Below are 21645 nucleotides of genomic sequence, written 5' to 3' on the forward strand. Positions count from 1 at the left end.
CCGAGCGGCCACGGCGACGTGGCGGCGCAATAATGACTGCGTTCAGCAGACTCAACATGTTGAGATATTCTTCTAGATCATCCAATCTTTTAGATTTAGAAGAATATACCAATAACAGCAAGCGCTCACTAAACTGCTGAGTCTGCTGAACGCAGCCAATGACTCGACGGACGTTATCGAATGGTAGCGAAGATAGACGTGAATGCTACGGCTGTGGAACGTGCGATGTTCGACGTGCGGAATTATATGACAATACGCGATCAACATGCGTAGATCAATATTTACATTTTATGGACAATAGAAACGCTTCGAAAATAAAGTCATAGCTAAATTGTGGCCATAGACGCCCTTATCAAGTTAAATTGATATTAATCAGCCAAAGCATATTTGCTAAGAGGGCGCTACCTCCCGGTGACTACGGGTGCGCTCACATGAGATGCGGAATGGCGGAACTGCGGAACTGCGGAATGTTCGTGATTGGTAGCGGCTTGCTTCATTCCGCCGATTCCGCTCCACTAAGGTGTATTTTTCTATGTCCCATTGAGCGAAAATTGCGGAATGTGCAATTAGCGTTGATCAATTGCAAGAGCCTTCCCGTAGATCAGTTATATGAAATTTGCCGGAATAGTGTTTGTCATTGGCTTGCATTGATTGCGCATTTATAAATTCCGCTCCATGGGACATACGAAACAAACTGATGATCGGAAATCACAAACACATACCCTATAACACAATATTATTTAATATTAAATAATATTCCTGAAATATTAGATTTAATATTAAAAAATATTATATTCTCGGAATATTATTTTAATATTATTTTAATTTTTAATAATATTCGTGTAGTATTTTAAAAATATTGTTGCTCTTATAGGGTACAGAGACATTTGCATACCGACTGTGTATGTATACCGATTTTGATTTACATTTTCGCTCTTGCTTCAAAAAGACAGATACATATACAACAAAATAATTATTTATCTACCATTGCAGCAATAAAATCTGATTAATAAATTATTTATTGTTATTTGCTTTTAAAAAAATTGAAACAAAGTCATAGTGCATTTGATGAACAAAGACTTCATTAGAAGATTGCAAAATTGTATATTCTGCAATGTATACAATTGCAAAAAAAAAGAGAAAATCGCAATCCTTCTGTAGAATAAAGTACGCATAAAAAACTTGGATAGGATGGATTTTACGAGAAAATCGAAAGAAAAAAGAGAAGAAAAAGTCTGAGAATGGCCATGTCCATGATTTAGCTAATACGATTTTTCGAGACGTCATACGCCATCTCTACAACGTGAACATATACTACGATGCCAATGTATATACATACAGTCGGTCAATATCTCAAAAAGCACATCAATCGCGTCTGTTGGCACGCCTGGCGAAGAGATGAGTGTCGAGCGCGCATACAAATTTTAAATTTTTCCTATCCTAACGGCTTATGCACGTTTTATTGAGTCGCAATTTATGCGAGCGCATTCAGGACGAGAGATAAATACTGAAATGTGGGGGCGAATAAACTGTAGATACTTGGACAAATAAATTGACTCACCGTTCGTTGATCGCTCCGTCTAGCTATGTCTCAGCCGCCGCTTTCGAAGATCCAAGATCCTCCTCCTCTCGATTCATACTTGGCACAAACGCGCGACACTTGGTTCGTTTTCGGTATCCCCGGCACTCACGCCCGTCGAAAACTCGAGATACGGGATACGAGGCAACGGAGAAGACGCGATTAAATGCGCGACGCGACTTCATGCCATTCCGACCGATCATTGTCGTCTGATCGAGCGACACGAAGGATTTAAGATTCTCATCATGACGATTCGTCTTGATTCATACTTTGCACGAATGCGCAAGCCTTCGTTTTCGGAACTCTCGAAACCCTCCTGGTGCTTACGCGTGTCGGAAACTCGGAATAAGAGGTAACGGAGAAGCTGCAAAACACGATTGAACGCGACACGACTTCGCACCATGCATTCGACACGACGGATGTCGGTACGAAGGCCGACACTTTACTTTCGGCAGTCCACGACACTCTCGAAACACTCGTACGGGATGACGAGGATACGAGTTGAAATGCGCTGCGACTAGCTGCGACGCACCGCGACCTTCCGCCGTGCTCCCTAATCGACCGACTGCTGGCACTGCGTACTGCGTAGCGACGTGACTGGCGCGTGGCCACGCGCACGCGCCTGCGCGCCGCTGCGCCGCTATTGCCGCTGCTACGCAGTGTCAGCAGTCGGTCAGTTAGAGAGCACAGCTGAAGATTGCGGCGCGTTGCGACGCATTTCAACTCGCATCCTCGTCGTCCCGTACGAGTTTTTGACGCGAGCGAGTGTTTCGAGAGTTTCGTGGAGTGTCCGAAGTAAAGTAAATTGTCGGGCGTTCGTGCCAACATTCGTCGTCAGTCGGATGTATTGTGCGAAATTGTGTCGCGTTTAAACGTGTTTTGCATCTTCTCCGCTGCCTTATATCCGACGCAAAAAGAAGCATGAAATAGATATCGTAATGACAATAGCATGAGAAAGCATGAAATCGATATCGTAATGACAATTGTTTGATGAATTAGTAAAATTAATAAATTATTTATTAATTATTAATTATTAATTAATTAATTAAGTCTTTTGTTTTTCTTCGTGACAACACGTGAAAAAGAATACATTGCGAATACATGCGCAAAAGTTATTCAGAGTTATTCTGCTGAAACAGATAAAGAAAACGACGTAATGAAGCTGCTACCAATCACAAACGTTCCGCAGTTCCGCCATTCCGCATCCCATGTGAGCGCACCCTAACTTTTTCGTCAACACGATCTGTCGTCTGCAGCTGTCAAAACTAAGCGATCTCGGATACGGTATAACGCACAACAGATACTAAAAATTTTACGAGACAATTATGTCGTATCTAACGGGAGGTAGACTGAACATCGGACTCATTCAGGAACAAGCACGAAAGCGGCTTCTTTGCCTGCTAGAGAAATGCGATGGTCCGAAGGTACGTTGACTTAACCTCCTCTCGGAGGAATCAAAATTACAGTGCGATATCGTCTAAATGATTAACGGAAAGCACTCTATCTCCAACCCGGGAGTAATATAAAAAAAAGGATCAAAATTACATTGTCAAATTTGCATATTTATATAATTGTTATATCTTTTTTTTTTCTATTTTCCGCATAGGCTATTATATGGGACCAATCGTTGGCTGGACCGATTGGTCTTGTCGCCAAGTATAATTTGTTGGAGGAATATGGTGTCGTAAAGATGTATCCGTTGTATGGCGGGACTTTGACAATACCGTCTAATATTGCTAATGTCATATTCATCTCGAGACCACAGTTAGAACTCATGGATCTGATAGCTGAGAACGTTCATGGGTGAGTATACAGCAAATATATTATCAAATAAAATGCAATTTTAAATATATCTAATATTCGATATTGTAAAGGGATCTCAAAAAAAAAAAAAATCATCTACAAATCAAAATTATATATTAATACTAATGTATGATAATGCTGCTATTTTATTGTAATCCTAATTAAATTTTATAATTTTAACTATATTAATAATTATATATTTTTTATTTATTTATATTTTATATAGAGAAGAGGGTAAGAGGCCTCGTAAAGAATTTCACTTGTTCTTTGTGCCACGCAAGAGTCTGCTTTGTCAAAAGAAGCTCCAGAATCGTGGTGTCTTTGGTAGTTTCACACTAATAGAAGAATTTAAATGCGATCTCTTTCCATTTGATAACGATCTACTGTCAATGGAACTGAGCGGATCTTTCAAGGAATTTCACTTGGAAAATGATCCCACTTGTCTGTACCAAGTTGCTCAAGCCATACAAGGCTTACAAAAATTATATGGCAAAATTTTGAAAGTGACGGGAAGGGGACCAGCTGCCAGCAAGGTTTGGGAATTACTGGAGAGGCTAAATAGAGAAGAGGAAGATACTAAATCACTGCCTGCTTCTTCTGTTACCATTGAACACTTATTATTATTGGATCGATCTGTAGATTTGCTCTCACCGTTAGTTACACAATTGACTTATGAAGGCTTAATTGACGAAATATATGGAATAAAATACAGTAAAGTATCAGAGTTTTATATATTTTAAAATTACAATTATTAACTTCTTTTAACTTGAATGCAATTTGCACAGAGTAATAACAGATATATCTTTTTTTCTAATTTCTAGATACTGTGCAATTACCTGCTAGAAAATTTCATGATTCCGACGACTCTCCCACGGCAATGTCTCTAAACGACAAGGAACAAATTATATTAAATTCAGGGGAAGAACTTTTTGCTGAGATCAGGTATGTAATTATGCACAATTTTCTTTAACGATTTTTCTAAGATGTTTTATTTTTGCAGAGATAAAAATTTTAACGGCGTTGGCCCAGTTCTTAGTAAAAAAGCTAAAGTGATTTCATCTCAGTTTGATGAAAGGCACGGAGATAAGAGTGTGCAAGAAATTAAACAGTTTGTTGCAAGATTACCACATATGCTAGCAACAAAACAATCTTTAGCAAGACGTAAGTAATGAAGATGTATATTTGGATTTAATTTTTTGCAATGTTTATCTTGTTTTAGTCTCGTTTTAATAATTTATCATAATCCTTTTTTTAATTAGACACCACAATCGCGGAGATGATAAAAGAAGTAACCGACTCGAGCAACTTCCTAGAATCATTGCAGGTCGAGCAAGAATTGTTAAATTGTATAGACACAGACAAGCCAAATGCATACATCGAAGATATGATAGCGCAGCAACAACCGTTACTCAAAGTTTTACGTCTCCTTTGCATACAGTCGTTGACGAACTCCGGTTTAAAACCAAAATTACTGGATTACTATAAGAGAGAAATAATTCAGACTTATGGATTCCAACATTTGCCAACTATATTAAATCTGGAAAAAGCTGGCTTATTAAAGCAGCAGCAATCGGTGCGGCAATATGCGGTTCTAAGGAAAACATTGAGGCTTACTGTCGAGGACGAGAGCGAAATTGCACCGAAAGATATCAGTTACGTACATTCCATATACGCACCGCTGAGCGTGAGACTGGCTGAACAATTGATACAACCAAACGGTTGGCAAGGATTAAACGACGTGATGGGACTATTACCAGGTCCTACCGTAAGCAGCGTCCCGTACAATATGTCCTCATTGGCAAGACGTAAGTTAAGTTTACATCTTGTTTTACTTCAAAGTTGAGTAAATTAACATATTTTTAATTAAATTAAGTTAAAGTTAATGGTTTCTAAAATTAATTTAATTACGTTAAAAGTTACATGAACAAAAAACTAATTAAAAATTAATCTTGAAAGGCATCATCAAACGAATTTAATATTTTAATTGTAAATTATATATTATTATTTTAATTTGTAAGTTTATATAAAATTACAAAGAAATATTCTTTTATATGTGGGAATTGTTTTTTCTTTTATAATTTTTTTCTTTTAATAAATATTAAATAAATGTTTAACTTAAGAAACAAAGTTAATAAATTAAAGTTTATGTGTTTCAAAAATAATTAATTAAAGTTAAAAATTAAATCATTTAAGATTAACTAAGTTAAGTTAAAAGTTATTAACTTTTTAACTGTATTATTTAACTTTGAACTTTTTCACTAGAGTCTATCCAACCTTGATTCCTGTATATAATTTATTTTGTTAATATTTCTGCAAATATTTATTTCAGGAAATTCTATTACTAGCGAAGATTCTAGTTCAGAACCGCCAAAATTGGTTCTAGTATTTTTTATCGGAGGATGTACTTTTGCCGAGATATCTGCTCTTCGCTTTCTGTCGCAACAAGAAGACCGTAAGTATTGTTTTTACAAATTATTTATTCGTACAAATACATATAATATAAATATAATGTGACCTTAATATAAATTTTTCAGTAAATGTCGAGTTTGTCGTGGGAACTACTAGATTAATCAACGGCGACACGTTTCTCACTTCCTTGATGGAAGATCTAGAGCGCACGTGAGAAGAGAAACTAAAGATATTTAATACTTTCCATGTGATAAAGGAAAACTGTAAATACTACATATTTCTTCCCCATCTCATTTTATTTTATATTCACCTAATTATATATGTAAAAAATAAGGCGATTTTTAAAAAAATCTTGTAGATGCTATTTTAAACATTTTGTACATATATGTATATACACGAAAATACACAGCTGTAATACACGAGTATATACTATATAAGTACTTTTTTCTTACAAGATTTATCGTGATATAATTAAAAACATTTTTTAGCTTGACAATTTCAGATGTTAGTAAAATTACAAAAAAGGTTTGGTTTTTAAACAAAGAATTATTCAAATTACTTTTGAATGTATAATTTTATAATTAAATTAGTGAAGCCGAGGAACAAAAATCACAAGTCTGCCGACAGATTAATTAAAGATTCCCGAATGTTTCGCGGGCGATAAATAGGAGAAATCTGAATCGTATCGCGATAAAGTAGAGGCGATGTAAGAATTAGAAACGGCAGCAGCAGGCGGCTATAGTTTGCAACGTGACCGGCGTAGAGCGCCACCGCCATCGCGAACGAACACAGCTCTCGCTGTTCTCGCGCCTGGTGTGCCGTGTAGTGTGTACGGTGTATACGGTGCAAGTACGGTGTACGAAGCGGGACGAACGAAATCGGACGTGAGACGCAGGCGGAGGAATCCTCGCGTACGGTCCCTGCGGTCGTCCGTGGACCTGAGGTACGGTGGGCTCGTCGTCGCTCGCTGTCTCGCGCCTCCTTCACTCTCGCGAGAGTGCTTGCGCGCGCGAGCACACGCGAGAGCGAGCGAGCGACAGAGAGAGATAGAGTGAGAGAGCGAGAGAGAGAGAGAGAAAGAAAGGAAGAGAGTATGTTGTGTACGTGTGTGTAGGTGCGTGCGTGACGTGCGTATACGGCAACGACGACGACACTACGACGAGGACGACGACGACTACGACGGCACGACAACGACGAGGCGTGTATTGTTCCGGGGCGCGGTGCGCGATTATCGCGAATCAGCAGCGGGCTCGCCCGAGGATCGCAGGCGCTTAATTATGCCCGCGGGATCGGCCGCCAGGAAAAAGAACTGCTACTTCTCCTCCGCCTCCGCTTGAAGAGAGTGCACACGGAGCCTGCGAGGCGCATGCTTCCCCGCCCGCTCCCTCGCCATTTTGGAGGTGAATACGATTTTCTCGGCCCTTTTTTAGCTCGACCGAGCCCTGCCCCTGATGTCCCAGCGGGACTTCCATCCGTCGCGAGTCGCGGCGCGTGAAATCGCCGCGATGTCACGCCACCCGGACGGACGGACGAACGGACGGGACCGGCCGTCGTGACGCGCGCGTTATAGGTGCATGTTTTCGTCTCGTCGTCGACGGCGCAGCGCGATGCAGCGCTGCACCGCGACGCGTGACAGGGGGTGTGGTGGAGCGCGAGGAGGACGAGGACGGCGAGACGGGAAGAGGTGGAGTAGAGAGAGGAGGCCCGATCGGGCCGACGAATGCTGAGGACCCAACCCTCCTTACGCCCGCATTTCTCCACCTCCTGCGAATTTTCTCGTCGTCGACCGTCGTTGTCGACGTCGTCGCCACCACCGCCGCCGCCGCCGCCGCCGCCGTCATTGTCGTCATCGTTACCATCATCATTGTCTTCGTCATTGTCGTCGTCGGCATCATCATCATCATAATAATCATCAACGTCATTGTCGTCATCCGGTCTTATCAATTTCAACGATTTCCCTGTTTCCATTTGAAATGAAATAAATTTCTCAACGTCACGTCGCCCGATCTCTCAAGAGAAGGATTCGCGTTCTCTTGAGCCCGGAGGCCCGGAGGTGACTCGCTCGCTTACGTTTAAGGATATTTCCCTTCTGTGCCGCGCGCGTCGATAATTCTCTCTCTTCGTGCGCGCCCTGCCGAATTTTGCTTCTCTGAACCCCTCTCTCACTCTCTCTCCCCCCCTTTCTCCCTCTCTCGCTCTTGCTCTCTTTCTCGCGCTCCCAATCCGATCCTGTGGCGCACGACAGAAACTGCGATCGCCGACAGTTTTCTTTTTTCTTTTCCATCGAGGATTGGTCTCCTTGATGATGCACACTAGGTGTCAGCCGCTCGAGGCCGCGACGAGTAACGTGACTAACGCAACAACAATGACGGGAGTGCGGCGTTTCTCGTCGCTCCTACGGGAGGAACGTTCCTATTTCTGTGTCGTTTGAGTTGCCGTTACCTGTTTTCCCCTCGTACTCCTTACCATCTTGCTCCCGCGAACGAGATAAAAAAAACGGGAGCGACAACAACGACGACGACAAGATTCGAACATAAATGTTTTTTTGTTGTGCCTTCGCGTTTTCAATGTACCGTGCTGCTGTTCCATGTCCGTCCTTACGCTCGTAAAGCACGCGTGTGTTGCATATCCGGCTCGGAGAAAGATATACCTTGATTTCTGATTTCCGAGTGAAAATCAATGGATTCTTTCCCGAGAACTTACAGACAGACAGACTAAACTCAAACTTGAAACTTTCATAAAGGATTTAATTACAAAACGGGGTCATGTGCATCGATATTTAAGAGTACAAGTAAATGAAAAAAAAATGTGTTTTTAAAATAATCTACAGTGTGAGTGCAAAAGTGAAAGGTTTAATTGCCAAAACCTTTTGAGAAATGACTACTTGTAGAACACAATTAAATTGTTCTGTAGTTAAATGACTATCTGGTTAATTTGTAACATTATGTGCATTTGTATTGCTTCGCAAAGATTTTAGTATCGAATAGTGCCATAAATCAATAAGGCTTTCAAATCAATTGTCATTTACTTGAGTGTTTACTTATTATATCACTTGAAAGTTGTCATTTTTAATTAGCTGCGTGTATCTGGTAACAATCAAGTTAATCTGTGTGATTTACAAATAATAAAAACATGTAGATTTCTTATCTGATATGAGAATTCTTATAGAACATTAATAATTGTGTAGTCACAATAGCTGCAGCTTAGGACTAGGGGAAAACAAAATTTTATCTTTTATTTAATTAATACAAATGACCTTTACCATTTTAAATCTATGCTCATCAAGATAATTAGTATTAAAAAGTTAAGTGTCAATATGTCCTTCAATATATTTCTCTCTCTATAAGGATTTTAATCTCAAAAATAAATAAGACATGTGCTTTTAACATCTTGTGTACAACTATGACTTCCAGTATGTTTTAATAATTCTACTTTTTTTATATAACAATTAAGAATTACAAAAGACAATAATTATGTTTAATGATGCAACATGCATTAATTATTTAGTTTAATTAAGCTTACTCTAAATTAGTAGCTTTAAATTTTATTTATCTGAAAATATCTAGATCTAATTTTTTTTTTTTTTTTAAAGATAGAATGTTAAATTTGGGAATGGACTGACAGAGGATTCAATAAAAACAGACGGTTGGGGCAAGGAATCTAAAGATAACAGGGCAAGGTGTCTGGACTAGGCCTCGGGCATCTAATTATCAACAACTCGACTATGCCAGCTGTTGCAAGGCCTGGTAGTTTAAAGGACCCAGAGATTGCTGAGTTATTTGAGAAAAATGATCCGGAGAAAATATTTGAGGATCTGCGTGAGATCGGGCATGGTAGTTTCGGGGCTGTTTACTATGCACGATGCCTGGTTACCAAAGAAATTGTTGCCATCAAGAAAATGTCTTACCTGGGGAAGCAAACGGTGGAAAAATGGCAGGATATATTAAAGGAAATTCGATTTCTTAGGCAACTTAATCATCCTAATACTATAGAGTATAAGGGTTGCTATCTCAGGGACCACACTGCCTGGGTATGTGCGAGTCATATTGAGTTTTTAGATTTTTCTTATTCAAACAATTTGTGATATTTTAAATCTTTCAAACGTTCTCTGAACAATATTAAAACTATTGCATGCCGTTTTGCAGCTGGTGATGGAATATTGTCTTGGCTCTGCATCAGACATTATTGAGGTACACAAGAGACCATTGAAAGAAGAAGAAATAGCTGCAATATGCGAAGGCGTATTGCGCGGCTTGCATTACCTTCATTCCCTCGGGAGAATTCATCGTGATGTAAAAGCTGGAAATATTCTACTTACTGAAAATGGCACAGTGAAATTAGCTGATTTTGGGTCCGCGAGTATAAAATGTCCAGCTAATAGTTTTGTAGGAACTCCGTATTGGATGGCGCCAGAAGTTATATTGGCTATGGACGAAGGGCAATACGATGGCAAGGTTGACGTATGGTCGTTAGGAATAACTTGCATCGAATTAGGTATTTAATATACTATTGATTATATATATTATATAAAAAAAACTAATCGTACATAGCATCATTATTTTTAGTATATCAATAATTTAAAAAAACTACATTATAATTTGCAATTATTTATGATAATTCCTTTGTGTTCAAACAAAACAGTTATTCAAATTAAAAGATACTATAACTTTACAAAGTTCAACAATTAACATCTTAACATTGCTGTTTTATCAAGTTTTATTGATATATCCTAATTACTAATTTATTCTAGTTTAAACATATAAAATTTATATTATTGATTTATTGTAACATTATATTATTATTACATTATATTATTGATTATAGCGGAAAGAAAGCCACCTTATTTTAATATGAATGCAATGAGCGCCTTGTATCACATTGCACAGAACGACACTCCAACGTTAAATTCGCCAGATTGGACTGATGTTTTTCGGCATTTTGTTGAGGTGTGTCTCACAAAGAGTCCAATTGAAAGACCAACATCCGGGAAACTGTTATCAGTGAGTTGTCCTTATGTACAGCTGTAGTGATACTTTGTATCCACATATTTTTTTTATTACATGTAATATGTTAGTAGTAGTCTAGTTGTTCTCTTATAGGCTTTCAATTTTACAGCATCAACTTGTCACCAGACTACGTTCTCCTCAAGTTTTAATAGATTTAATACAGAGAACGAAAGCTGCGGTTCGGGAGCTAGATAATTTGAATTATCGTAAAATGAAGAAAATCTTGATGATCGATTCATGCGAAACAGAGAGCACAGTTGGTGACGCTGATGGTATGATCATGATTTCTCAAATATCTAGCTTAATAAACTATCTATACGTATCGTTTTCCGTATGTTAATTAAATGTACTCTATCTGATATTTCTATTGAATCGTTAAAACTACACAATCACTTACAGATACTCCTGATGAACAAACAGGTGGTGATAGTAGTAAAAGCAATTCAATTACCTCAGAACACTCAATTCACTCGATGGGCGTCTCAGCAAGCTCTCAAAGTTCCTCCACCAATAGCCTGCCGCTGCCGAATGCTGATGGTAATGACTTTTCTTCAGGATCCGTTAGAAATCGGCATAAGGTCTCAGCAGGTGGTGTCACTGCCAATCTTCTTGAACACGGTGCCAATAATTTTGCAACAATTAGGACAACTTCAATTGTTACGAAACAACAGAAAGAACATATGCAAGAAGAGATGCATGAACAAATGAGTGGATATAAACGAATGAGGAGAGAACACCAAGGTGCTTTGGTAAGAATTGAAACATTTTATCTACAATTATGGATTATATTATAAAATAATAATTTGCTTATGCTTAATGAATTTTGAAACTTGTACTATATATTTGAAAAAATTAAATTTTGATAAATCAGTTATTTAAAAAATTGTGTTTAAAAAAGTTTCTAATCTCTATAAATAATAATTATCACAATAATTATGATCAAACTTTATCTTTTATATTTACAATGCAATGCTTCTTTTTTTTTGTTATAGGTGAAATTAGAGGAACGCTGCAAAATGGAAATGGAATCACATAAACAACTGTTGGATAAAGAGTATGAAACTCTGTTGCAACAGTTTAGTAAGGATCTCGAAAAATTGCAGCTTAGACATCTACAAGAGCTGGAACGAAAATTAAAACAAAATCAAAATGCCGAAAAGAAACTTAATAAAGAGATAACAAGTAGACAGGAAGCTGACCGTAAAGCTCTGGAAGCTCAGCAGAAAAGAGAGTACAAAGTAAGATGTAAAAAAAGTTTATCAGGATATAAAATTTCAACACATTTAATTTATATATCTTTAAATATTATATGATTTTATTTATATAGGCCTATAAAGAAAGATGGAAAAAAGAACTCTCTCAGGATGAGGTAACTCCAAAGAGGCAACGAGATGCTACACTTCAAAGTCAAAAAGACAATTTGAGACAGATGGAAGCGCAAGAGGAACAACGGCTTGCGAGGGGGCAACGAGAATACTTGGATCTTGAAATTCGAAAATTCCGTAGAAAAAAGTTACTCATCTTCCATAGTTTGGAGCAGGAACTTCTTCGTGAAGTTTGTATCTTTTTTGATATGATAAAAGTTTTTTTAATTATTGAACTTATTTTCTCTTAAACTTTTCTATATCATATTTTTTTAATTTTGGATGCTATAAATTTGGCAAATTAATAATTCTTTTCTCTTAGTGTTAACACTGAAAGCAAACTTACTACTTTCTGTTGACATTTCTTATAGTCTATACTTTTTATTAAATTTTTTAATAATGTGAATTTTACATTGATTACATTTATTAAACAGGAATTGAATAAACGGCAACAGCAACTGGAGCAAGCACATGCTATGCTTCTACGACATCATGAAAAAACCCAGGAGTTAGAATATAGACAACAAAGAGCAGTACACGCGCTTCGTGAGGATCAAGTACATCGACAACATTCAACAGAACTTTGTAATCAGCAGGATTATATGCAAAGGGCTGAACGTGATTTGCGTAAAAAGCATGCATTGGAACTTAAGCAACAACCGAAGAGTCTTAAGGTAAATATAACAATGTAGTAATATAATCAAATGATATTTGTTCTAAGAGTAATATTTTATTTGTATATTTGACAATAATTATACTGACAAATTGATTTTACAATTTTAGCAAAAGGAAATGCAAATTCGTAAACAGTTTAGAGAAACTTGTAAAATACAAACACGACAATATAAAGCATTAAAAGCTCAAATCCTGCAAACGACTGCTAAAGACGAACAAAAAGCAGTTATTAAGAAATTAAAGGAAGAACAAAGACGCAAATTGGCACTTTTAGGTGATCAATATGAACAGAGTATTGCTGAAATGCTCCAGAAACAGAGTATACGGCTAGACGAGTCACAAGAAGTAGAATGCCATAATCTTAAGGTCCGATATGATAAATGACGTTATTGTGTAATATTATTGTGTATTGCAGCATAGAAATTCATAATTACAATGATATTAATGACAAACTAATATTACTCTTACAGGAAAGATTAAATTATGAATTAGAGATTTTAATGGCATACCAATCAAAAAATAAGATGCAAGCCGAAGCGCAAAGGAATAGAGAACGTCGTGAGTTGGAAGATCGTGTATCTGTTAGGCGAGCTTTGCTTGAACAAAAAATGGAATTAGAAACTCAGGAATTCCTTCGTGAACGTAGTGAACGTATACGCCTTCTACATGAGAGGCAAGAACGGGAACTGCAGCAATTTGATGAGGAAAGTGCAAGAATAGGATTCAGGTACGTGATAGGAAGAAAGTAAAACATACGGTATTATTTACTTAAACTTTTTGCAAAAAATATTGTTATTTCTGGGACGCATGTCATTGTCATATACATTTATATGTATATAGTATTTTTTTAAATTATTGCAGTGCTCTGGCCATAGCTGAGGCATCGAAAGAATCTTATCCGGACGATGAAAGCCTTAGTGGCTCCATGTTAAGTCTGGCTCATAGTAATAGCTCTACATCCTTCCCCCCTAATAGTCTTTAATTTTAATCATATTAATATACATATACATATATATGTATGTATCTATATATGTATATGTATGTATGTATGTATGTATGTCTGCCTGCCTGTAGTAAGTACATGACGAGTCTGCCGACGTATAATTCAATGACTTACAAATATAACAAGGATTGGCTCGTTGCGTGTATGACCGAACCTGAAAGATTTATTGAGGTTGGGAATGTGTATTGGACTGAAATTGTCATAGGCGCGTGTATTTTTTAATCGTCCAGATATATCGACAATTTAGAAAAGAAAGAGAAAAAGCTTCATATTGAAGAAAAATTTAGATGCTTTTGCAACATTGTAATATTTATTAATCGTAACCAAATATTCCGAGATGCATATAGAGATAAAGAAAAATCTTACACAAATTAATCTCATTTTTAATACTTATTAGAAAATCTTAAAATTTATAGGCCAGACGATGTCAGCGTAGAGAATAAAGAATTTTATACACCTATACCACAGAAAAGAAATTTAGAGACATTTATTTATTAATGCTAAATACAATAAAAATAACAGTACAATAACTATAATGCTCGAATTAATATATATTTTATTCTTTTTCCCCTAAGACTTTAGGTAAATCTGAGATATCTCTCAGTGTGGTGTTCTAATTTTTGTTGCTTTTATTAATAAAAACTTAAAAATTCTTCGTGATAATCGAGCATCGCGCCCGTTAGAATATTTTTTTAGACATTTCAAGATTTTACATATATCATTTAAAGTAATAAAAAGTTATAGAGAGTGGAGAATTTGTAAAGTAATATTCTAACAAATTTAGCAGAACTATATATATTTTTTTTTTTTTTTGTAAATGTAAATATATCGGTAATCAAACGTGCATTTCTCAAAAAGAGGTTTCAATTCAGGATACAACAGGAGTTATCTTTCTATTGCCTTATACTTTTCATCTTATATCAATATAACAAATTTAATTTAGTAATAAAATTATTGAGAATTTAATTGGTAATAAAATGTTGAGAATTAGAAACAATTGATATTCACTTTTTAATTCCTTTCAAGCTTCCTGCTATAAAACTTTTTAACGTTGTATCTTGAATATCTCCTATCTATGTAGTTTATATAAAATTAATATGTAAAAATATTATTTATGTGATATATTAATTTATCTATTATGCATTGTCTAAACAAGAATTTAAGTATTTATTTCATAATAAGAAATTCTTAACTATAAAAGGGTATTTTTTTAATAATCTAAATATTTTCTATGTCATTATTAAATGAATTTATTTTCTGTTATAAAACTAGTTATTTAATATTTCACATAATTTTCTTTTTATTTCCGTGTCTTTATTCAGTAGTATTAAACTAGTGTGGAGTCAAAAGTGTTTATATAATATTTAATGAAGAGGAATAATCGCGCAAACGTTAATCACGATACACATCTTAAATATAAGATAAATTGATATTAATGATGCATTAAATGCTCTATACTTTTATATTGGTAATTATATTTTATTCTTAATTTGGTATGCAAATTTCCAGAAAATATTCACTTTTTGTTTCAATTATATCGATTATTTGCATTTTACGGGAACTTTGAATGAATGTTCAACGAACGTTATGTTCTTCCACATCTGCTTATAAAAGTTTAGAATATACTTTTCGATCCACATTCGCCCGATTATATTTATATTGTCATACTCTATAACTACATTCAAAATTTCATCCAGTACACATCCCAATGTTGTACTTTTACACGAAAATATACACATTTTGTTTTTTCCCATTTATTACTTTTTTCATATATTTTTATTTTATATGTCACGCCAAACCATTACACATAGAAAATCTATATCCAAATGATTGTGACTGTTGTTCCTCCTAATAATGTTCCGTTATATAATAACTTAACACTTTCCTGCAAAATCAACGAAAAACAAATATCTCGTTTCGTATTAAATTCAAGAACTGTGTATATTGAGAAAGTGTATTTCCATTAATGATAACATTCTTGAGCAGGTGCTACTATATTATGTAATTAATTAGCAATGCATATAGTCCACTTACTTTTGAATTATGAAATGTCAATAAGTTATTGTATAAAGCATTTCATTTTTATCATAAAATAATTGTAAAATTTTACAGTTCACTGATATCTAATTTCTTTCTAATATATATGGAGAGCAGTAAAACATGTCACCATGAGATACTTGTAAGCAATGTGTAGTTGAGAAAACAAATCAAACACGTGTATTATATTAATTAATGCGTATATTATATAAAAGAAAGAACTAACGTTCTATAATTTTATTTTACGCTTATAGCATGAGATTCTTCACATAAATTAAAACAAAAATGTTTTATTTAGCTTTAGAAGAGAGATAAAAGTAATTAATTATAAAACAGATTGAAGAGCATGACCAAAAATATTGCATTTTACTTTGTAAGTCATAGATCTTTTTTTCCTCATAATTTATATATTTAAACAAAAGTAAAAAGCTTTAAACATTCATGTAAACATTTTTTTCATTTATATTGTCATTTGTACATTAATGGCAATATAGCATACACATTCCAATTTTCGTTATATATATATATATATGTGTGTGTACTTTTTTTAATTTTTCATGAAGATAAAATTTGACACTAAAATTATATAAGCGACTAGCATGCGTCGAATGAATATCTAAAAGTGTGTTCAATTATACTGATATGAGTGATCGTAGTGAAACATGAACAATACAATTGTTATCATGGTTATATGTTCCAAGCTGTACAATATGGAAAACTGTCACAATCAACCGAATTGTTTCCCATTTATGTAAATACGGACACTTATACATAATAATTGAAATGTAACAACTCATTATGGAAAAGACAGTATAATGACACATCCATGTGTGTATTAATATATTTCAATTCTTCCTTAGGTTCTTAGAGAGAGAAATATCCGAAATCAATTACTCTAATCAATTTGAAGCATAACAGATTAACAGAGATTATTCGTGCTTACAAACCGGACTCTAAATTAAGATGTGTGGTTTAAGAAAACTATTTAGACTAATTTAATGTTATGTAATATGTCTTTCTGTTATTATAAGTAACTATAATTAAATAATTGCGATTATTAAAGTTTTAGATATATCAAACGTACCTTCGTCAGGAAGGTTCTATATAAAAAAAAAAAATTGTTAAGTTTTATATGCACTTTTAATTATAGCACGAGTTGTGTCTCTGAGTTAAGTTGTATGTATGTAACAAAAGGATTATTCTCGACCATAGTCTGTGTAATCACTATAACTTGCTGAATACCCAATTTAGGAAATTAATTGTCGATGTTGCTAGAATTTTGTAAATATTTATTCGCTTATAGAATTGTGCGATATGGAATTTTGATTATGATATCTAGTATTTAGTGAGTGAGAAAGAGAGAGAGAGAGAGGGTGAGAGCGATTTATAAAAATTTTCCAAAAAAACGCGTGCGTGACTAACTTTATCAGTTGGAATGTGATAACTGGTAAGCTAGACAATTAATCATAGGCATAGCATATCAAATATCATATTATCAAATTATGCTTGTGATTATTTGACGAGCTCGTTCTTCACTTACTTCCATTTAAGGTGTGATTTTGTAATGCTGGTGGTTTGTATCGCGATACAATTCACTATCATCAGATAGAAACGCAATATTTTTGAGATTGCTGTAATAATTACAATTCCAGAATTACGTCTTCTTTACACTATCGGCCAATTACAGGAATATTGTTTTTTGTACACGATGAAATACCGAAGTGAATGTAACTATATATACTTCAATACAATTTCTGGCTTTAATTAAAGATAAATCGTAGCTACTTTTTTTTACTTTCAACAGCCTTGTTTTAAGGCAAAAATGCGCAAAGTAACAAAAATAGGCATAGTCATGCTTGCAGAATAAATACTATTGATATCGTGGAAAGTAGAAAATACTTCAGACCGAAAAAAATATATATATAGTGATCTTTACACGCAGATATATTTTACAAAAAAAAAAATAGATATTTTTTAAAAACAGCCAAATAAAAATTCAATAAACTATTTGTGCTATTATTTGACTTCAACAAGAATGGTCATGCAAGAAAATATGTTTTTTTATGTAAAATGATAAGTCGAATGATACATTACTGAAATTATTTAAAATCGCGTGTCGATATTACATGTAATATTTAATTTCTGAAGGTACTTTCTATTTTCGATATTATCTATCATTATTATACAAATTGATATAGTTTCTCTAATTTCTGTATATGAAACAAATATTTGTTACAGCGCGTTCTTTCAAAGGATGATTATTTCAAAAGTGTATCAGCATTGTGAAAACAAGATGCATATACGAGGTTGTATAAGATTTATACGTTTAACCTATCCTCTAACGAATTTGTGAAAATGACTTGTTTCTAGCGAAACTTAGATCTGATCTCCTTTGCCAATTCTAAGCTTTATCGGTAATTAGATTTTAATTTATTTTTGCATTTTGTTCTTAAACGAGAACTTAACTCATACCAAACACCTTGTACCATATTTTAGTAGTAGGATGTCTGCTGTATATATACATAGTGCATTTTAAGGCAATTCTTAACGAAGCCGTTATTGGAGTCTACAATATATTTATTCTTTATTCAATTTTGTAATATGTACAGCTCTATATTGAAATATTAACACGTAAATTTTCGTAATCAATAGTGTTATATGAGCGTCAATTTAATTAGATACAATTAAAGAAAATAATTTCATCAAAAATTTTCAGTGACAACACTGAAATGTTTTACATCGAATTGAATGTAGTTGCATGAATGGGTGAGTTAACATTTATAGTCAATATATGCTCATATAACTCATTCGTAGCATGAGATAACGTACAATAGATTAATATTTTCCTTGTTTTATTAATATTATTTTATTATTGTTACTTTATTATTATTATTCTTTATTATATTAACACGACATAAAATGTAAAATTTCATTAAAATAGATACCATTGTCTTTTAATAAATATAAATAATCGTGAAATAGAGAAAAATGCATTTTACGTAACGCGATTAATTGAGTGATAAATATTCTTGATAATTATATTACTATTGTTTCATTTTTTAATTTAAGTAATATGTTGTACACATTTTGTAACTAAAGATTGGATTATGTACGATGCTATTTGCATCGCAAATCAAGGCTTACAGGAAACAGCTAAAATTGTTTAATCCAATACATATAATAAGATAATAAAGATGAGAAATGTTAAACATTTTTTTGTATCTACTGCACTATCTACATCTTCGCAATATATACCAATGTAATATTATGCAAAATGGAAAAATATGGCAAATAAGGAAATCACAAGTAAAATGAAGAATGTACTGATCTCATATTTCCCATAGAATACTTAAAAATTACAGGTTGAATGGTTGAAGAAAAAAATGCAAAAGTATAAAGATTATTTCTTTATATCTTTCTCTCTCTATAAATGTACGTTGTGATTCAACTGACATTCTGACAAACTGGCGTGTTTTATATGTATTGTCACGACTGAGTGGAGATCCGCTCGGAAATATTGAAAAATTTCAGGAGCAACTCTCATGTGTGCGTTGCTTTATTCTTTTCATACAGGGACGACGCAAACGGATCCCCGTTCAATCGTAACACTTTATAAATATATATAAACAGTCGCCTTTGCTAATGTATAACGTCAAATGGTAACAAACTACATCCTGCCAGTTGTAATACAACAAAATTTGTAGCTTTTCATGCGCGTAAATAGATCATATACTTAAATCTACACAGTGTATACATATAACAAATGTTTTTACACAATATTACAATCCGTACATAATATATATTTATATAAGAAATAACCAGTATAATATACAAATGCATTTGTGTTCGTACCCGCGATTCAAAACGCCGCAAAACTTTATTGCGTGGGCGAAAACGAAGTTGGATTTAATATGCGGCAATGCATTTCTCTTATTAAGGGTACGGTATAAGCGACACACTCGTCCCAACCGGGTGATCTCCAAGCGCTCTCGCGCGTTTCCTTACGTGATTGAAGATTCTTGTAACCTGAGAAGTGAAATAGACATTTGACATGTATGAGGATGAATGAACATAATGTACATAAAGATAGCGTAATATAAACGATACGCAGTTTTACTTACACCAAATATGGTGAACATTGTACAGTCTACCAATTTGCGAGAAGTAACCAGCGAAAGGTTCGTCGTTGTTGCGTCTATAATTAATAGCCTTTGCCCAATTGTTTCCCCATTCTATCATGGTGCCTGGTTTCAAACTGTAACTGCGTATCTCATATTTGTTTGAGTCTTTCCTTTTTTCTATCGGTGGCCAATAACTGAACGCCAGCAGATATTGTAAATGGCGCGATCTCAAGAAATTCCCTCGTTCCCTTTGCAATCGTAGATAAGCCTATAGAAATTATTTCTTCGCCATTAATGATCATTTTTCATGTCTCTAGCAACTTTACATATTATTCAGCAAAATATTTCATACCTCGTCTTTGGAAAGCACAGCTTGCGCATTATCTATACTTTCGTATCCACCTGTATATTGCCATAAATGTAAAGCCTGATCCAAGTCTCCTACTTCCACTGTCCACGAACCCACCAATTCACAATTCAAATCAGATTTCTTCGAATGTATGAGATTAACATTCTCTTCACTGGAATGACACGAAGAGAGAAACGTCACATAGATGAGAAGCATTTGATACAAGCTTGTTTTAAAACTTAATAACTAAATTTAGATATTAATATATATTTTTTCTTAACCATCTCTATACAAAACCCACAGTAATAAGTATACAAATGTGCGATAAAAATGATAATTTGACAAAATAAGTATGTATGAAGAAGACGAGTTCTAACCATGTTCTGGACTGCGCCGCAATGTTTATAAAAGCTAGCAAAGCATGAACAATAATGAAATAAATTAGAAGCGTCGCATGCCACTAAAGACGAATCGATCCTATTGCATCGGGTTTATAGATCAATGAACCATCACGCTCTCGGATGCAAGGTCACAAAGATGTCGACTCACTAGTTGGCCAAGTATTTGTCAATCGAGTCTGGCCGTATGTTTTGGGTGTGTAGCGCGTAAATGACCTCCTTGTCGGAGAGCATCCGCGAGTGCGACTCCTTTGTGGGCTCGATCTTCCTTACCAGAAGCTTGCTCAGCCATCCCTCGCTGATGTCGCATCGGATCGACGATCTCGTCAGTGACCTGCGGAGCACATGTAAATATTATCCAATCACGCGGAGTCGAGGCCTGTCGCTCGTCACGGTCTCCCGTGCGCGGATCGCCGCGCATAAGAAATGAAGAAGATAAGAAAAAAGAATAACAAACGGCAACTCGTTCCGCGTGAGTCCATGCTTGCGCTTACCGTGTAGCTATATGCAACGGCAGACCCCCGTTGCCGGCGAGCGCGCTCGCCACAGTGCGGAACTCTCTCCTCAGAACGGCGGCCATTTCTCACTGGATAGCCCAGCTGAGCCCAGCGCGCGGATCTCCCCCGTCGTCCTCCGCCTGGTCAGCTCGCGATCCAGCCTCGGGAGAATTTGGTGATTATTGCTGTTGCGACGGGACGCGCTGGACGCGCGGCGTGCGGAAAACCGCCAATTCCCACGTTCGGTTTAATTAAATTTGTAATCTCCATACGCGGCTATACCTTTGCTCTCTCTCTCCACACAGATAAGCCAGAATTACGGTCATTGAAACGCGCACTCGCCTGACGCGCGTGGATAAACACTTTGCGGAACGCACCGCACGCAAGCGCGGCGAGATCTCCGT

At 35.4% G+C, this 21645-nt stretch overlaps 3 protein-coding genes across 7 annotated transcripts; 2 read left to right on the top strand and 1 right to left on the bottom strand.

Annotated features, from left to right (window-relative positions):
- Positions 1-2292: 2292 nt before the first annotated feature.
- LOC105199006 (vacuolar protein sorting-associated protein 33A) lies at positions 2293-6216 on the top strand. Its single transcript, XM_011165890.3, has 8 exons — positions 2293-3003; positions 3186-3382; positions 3609-4093; positions 4204-4324; positions 4383-4543; positions 4642-5187; positions 5712-5834; positions 5917-6216. The coding sequence occupies exons 1-8, from the start codon at positions 2905-2907 to the stop codon at positions 6003-6005; spliced, it is 1821 nt and encodes a 606-aa protein (XP_011164192.1). The 5' UTR covers positions 2293-2904; the 3' UTR covers positions 6006-6216.
- Positions 6217-6592: 376 nt separating this feature from the next.
- Positions 6593-17840, top strand: LOC105199007 (serine/threonine-protein kinase Tao). 5 transcript variants are annotated; one of them, XM_011165893.3, is made up of 12 exons: positions 6593-6734; positions 9384-9821; positions 9937-10285; positions 10616-10791; positions 10907-11069; positions 11197-11546; positions 11790-12035; positions 12125-12352; positions 12596-12835; positions 12945-13202; positions 13307-13563; positions 13698-17840. In XM_011165893.3, the coding sequence occupies exons 2-12, from the start codon at positions 9516-9518 to the stop codon at positions 13816-13818; spliced, it is 2694 nt and encodes an 897-aa protein (XP_011164195.1). In that variant the 5' UTR covers positions 6593-6734; positions 9384-9515; the 3' UTR covers positions 13819-17840. The 5 variants fall into 5 exon arrangements, with proteins under 5 accessions (XP_011164195.1, XP_011164196.1, XP_025988865.1 ...); XM_011165894.3 differs by having other exon boundaries at positions 6605-6734; positions 9388-9821; XM_026133080.2 differs by lacking the exon at positions 6593-6734 and adding an exon at positions 6980-7191.
- Positions 17841-19268: 1428 nt separating this feature from the next.
- Positions 19269-21524, bottom strand: LOC105199009 (protein NipSnap). The gene is made up of 5 exons (XM_011165899.3): positions 21239-21524; positions 20896-21078; positions 20350-20518; positions 19998-20265; positions 19269-19902 (listed from the first exon to the last, which is right to left on the bottom strand). The coding sequence occupies exons 1-5, from the start codon at positions 21322-21324 to the stop codon at positions 19754-19756; spliced, it is 855 nt and encodes a 284-aa protein (XP_011164201.1). The 5' UTR covers positions 21325-21524; the 3' UTR covers positions 19269-19753.
- Positions 21525-21645: the final 121 nt, after the last annotated feature.

Source organism: Solenopsis invicta, chromosome 2, assembly GCF_016802725.1.
Source record: "Solenopsis invicta isolate M01_SB chromosome 2, UNIL_Sinv_3.0, whole genome shotgun sequence".
Classification (NCBI taxonomy): domain Eukaryota; kingdom Metazoa; phylum Arthropoda; class Insecta; order Hymenoptera; family Formicidae; genus Solenopsis; species Solenopsis invicta.

What these genes read in the sequence shown, in the direction of transcription:
- LOC105199007 (XM_011165893.3), top strand. Translation starts at nt 9,516, where the DNA reads ATGCCAGCTGTTGCAAGGCCTGGTAGTTTAAAGGACCCAGAGATTGCT. An exon ending in TCAGGGACCACACTGCCTGG is followed by an intron (nt 9,822 to 9,936) that starts GTATGTGCGAGT and finishes GCCGTTTTGCAG; the next exon opens with CTGGTGATGGAATATTGTCT. An exon ending in AACAACCGAAGAGTCTTAAG is followed by an intron (nt 12,836 to 12,944) that starts GTAAATATAACA and finishes TTACAATTTTAG; the next exon opens with CAAAAGGAAATGCAAATTCG.
- LOC105199009 (XM_011165899.3), bottom strand. Translation starts at nt 21,324, where the DNA reads ATGGCCGCCGTTCTGAGGAGAGAGTTCCGCACTGTGGCGAGCGCGCTC. An exon ending in GACAAATACTTGGCCAACTA is followed by an intron (nt 20,519 to 20,895) that starts GTGAGTCGACAT and finishes GTGTCATTCCAG; the next exon opens with TGAAGAGAATGTTAATCTCA. An exon ending in CTGTGCTTTCCAAAGACGAG is followed by an intron (nt 20,266 to 20,349) that starts GTATGAAATATT and finishes TAATTTCTATAG; the next exon opens with GCTTATCTACGATTGCAAAG.
- LOC105199006 (XM_011165890.3), top strand. Translation starts at nt 2,905, where the DNA reads ATGTCGTATCTAACGGGAGGTAGACTGAACATCGGACTCATTCAGGAA. An exon ending in ATAGCTGAGAACGTTCATGG is followed by an intron (nt 3,383 to 3,608) that starts GTGAGTATACAG and finishes TATTTTATATAG; the next exon opens with AGAAGAGGGTAAGAGGCCTC. An exon ending in TCTGTCGCAACAAGAAGACC is followed by an intron (nt 5,835 to 5,916) that starts GTAAGTATTGTT and finishes TAAATTTTTCAG; the next exon opens with TAAATGTCGAGTTTGTCGTG.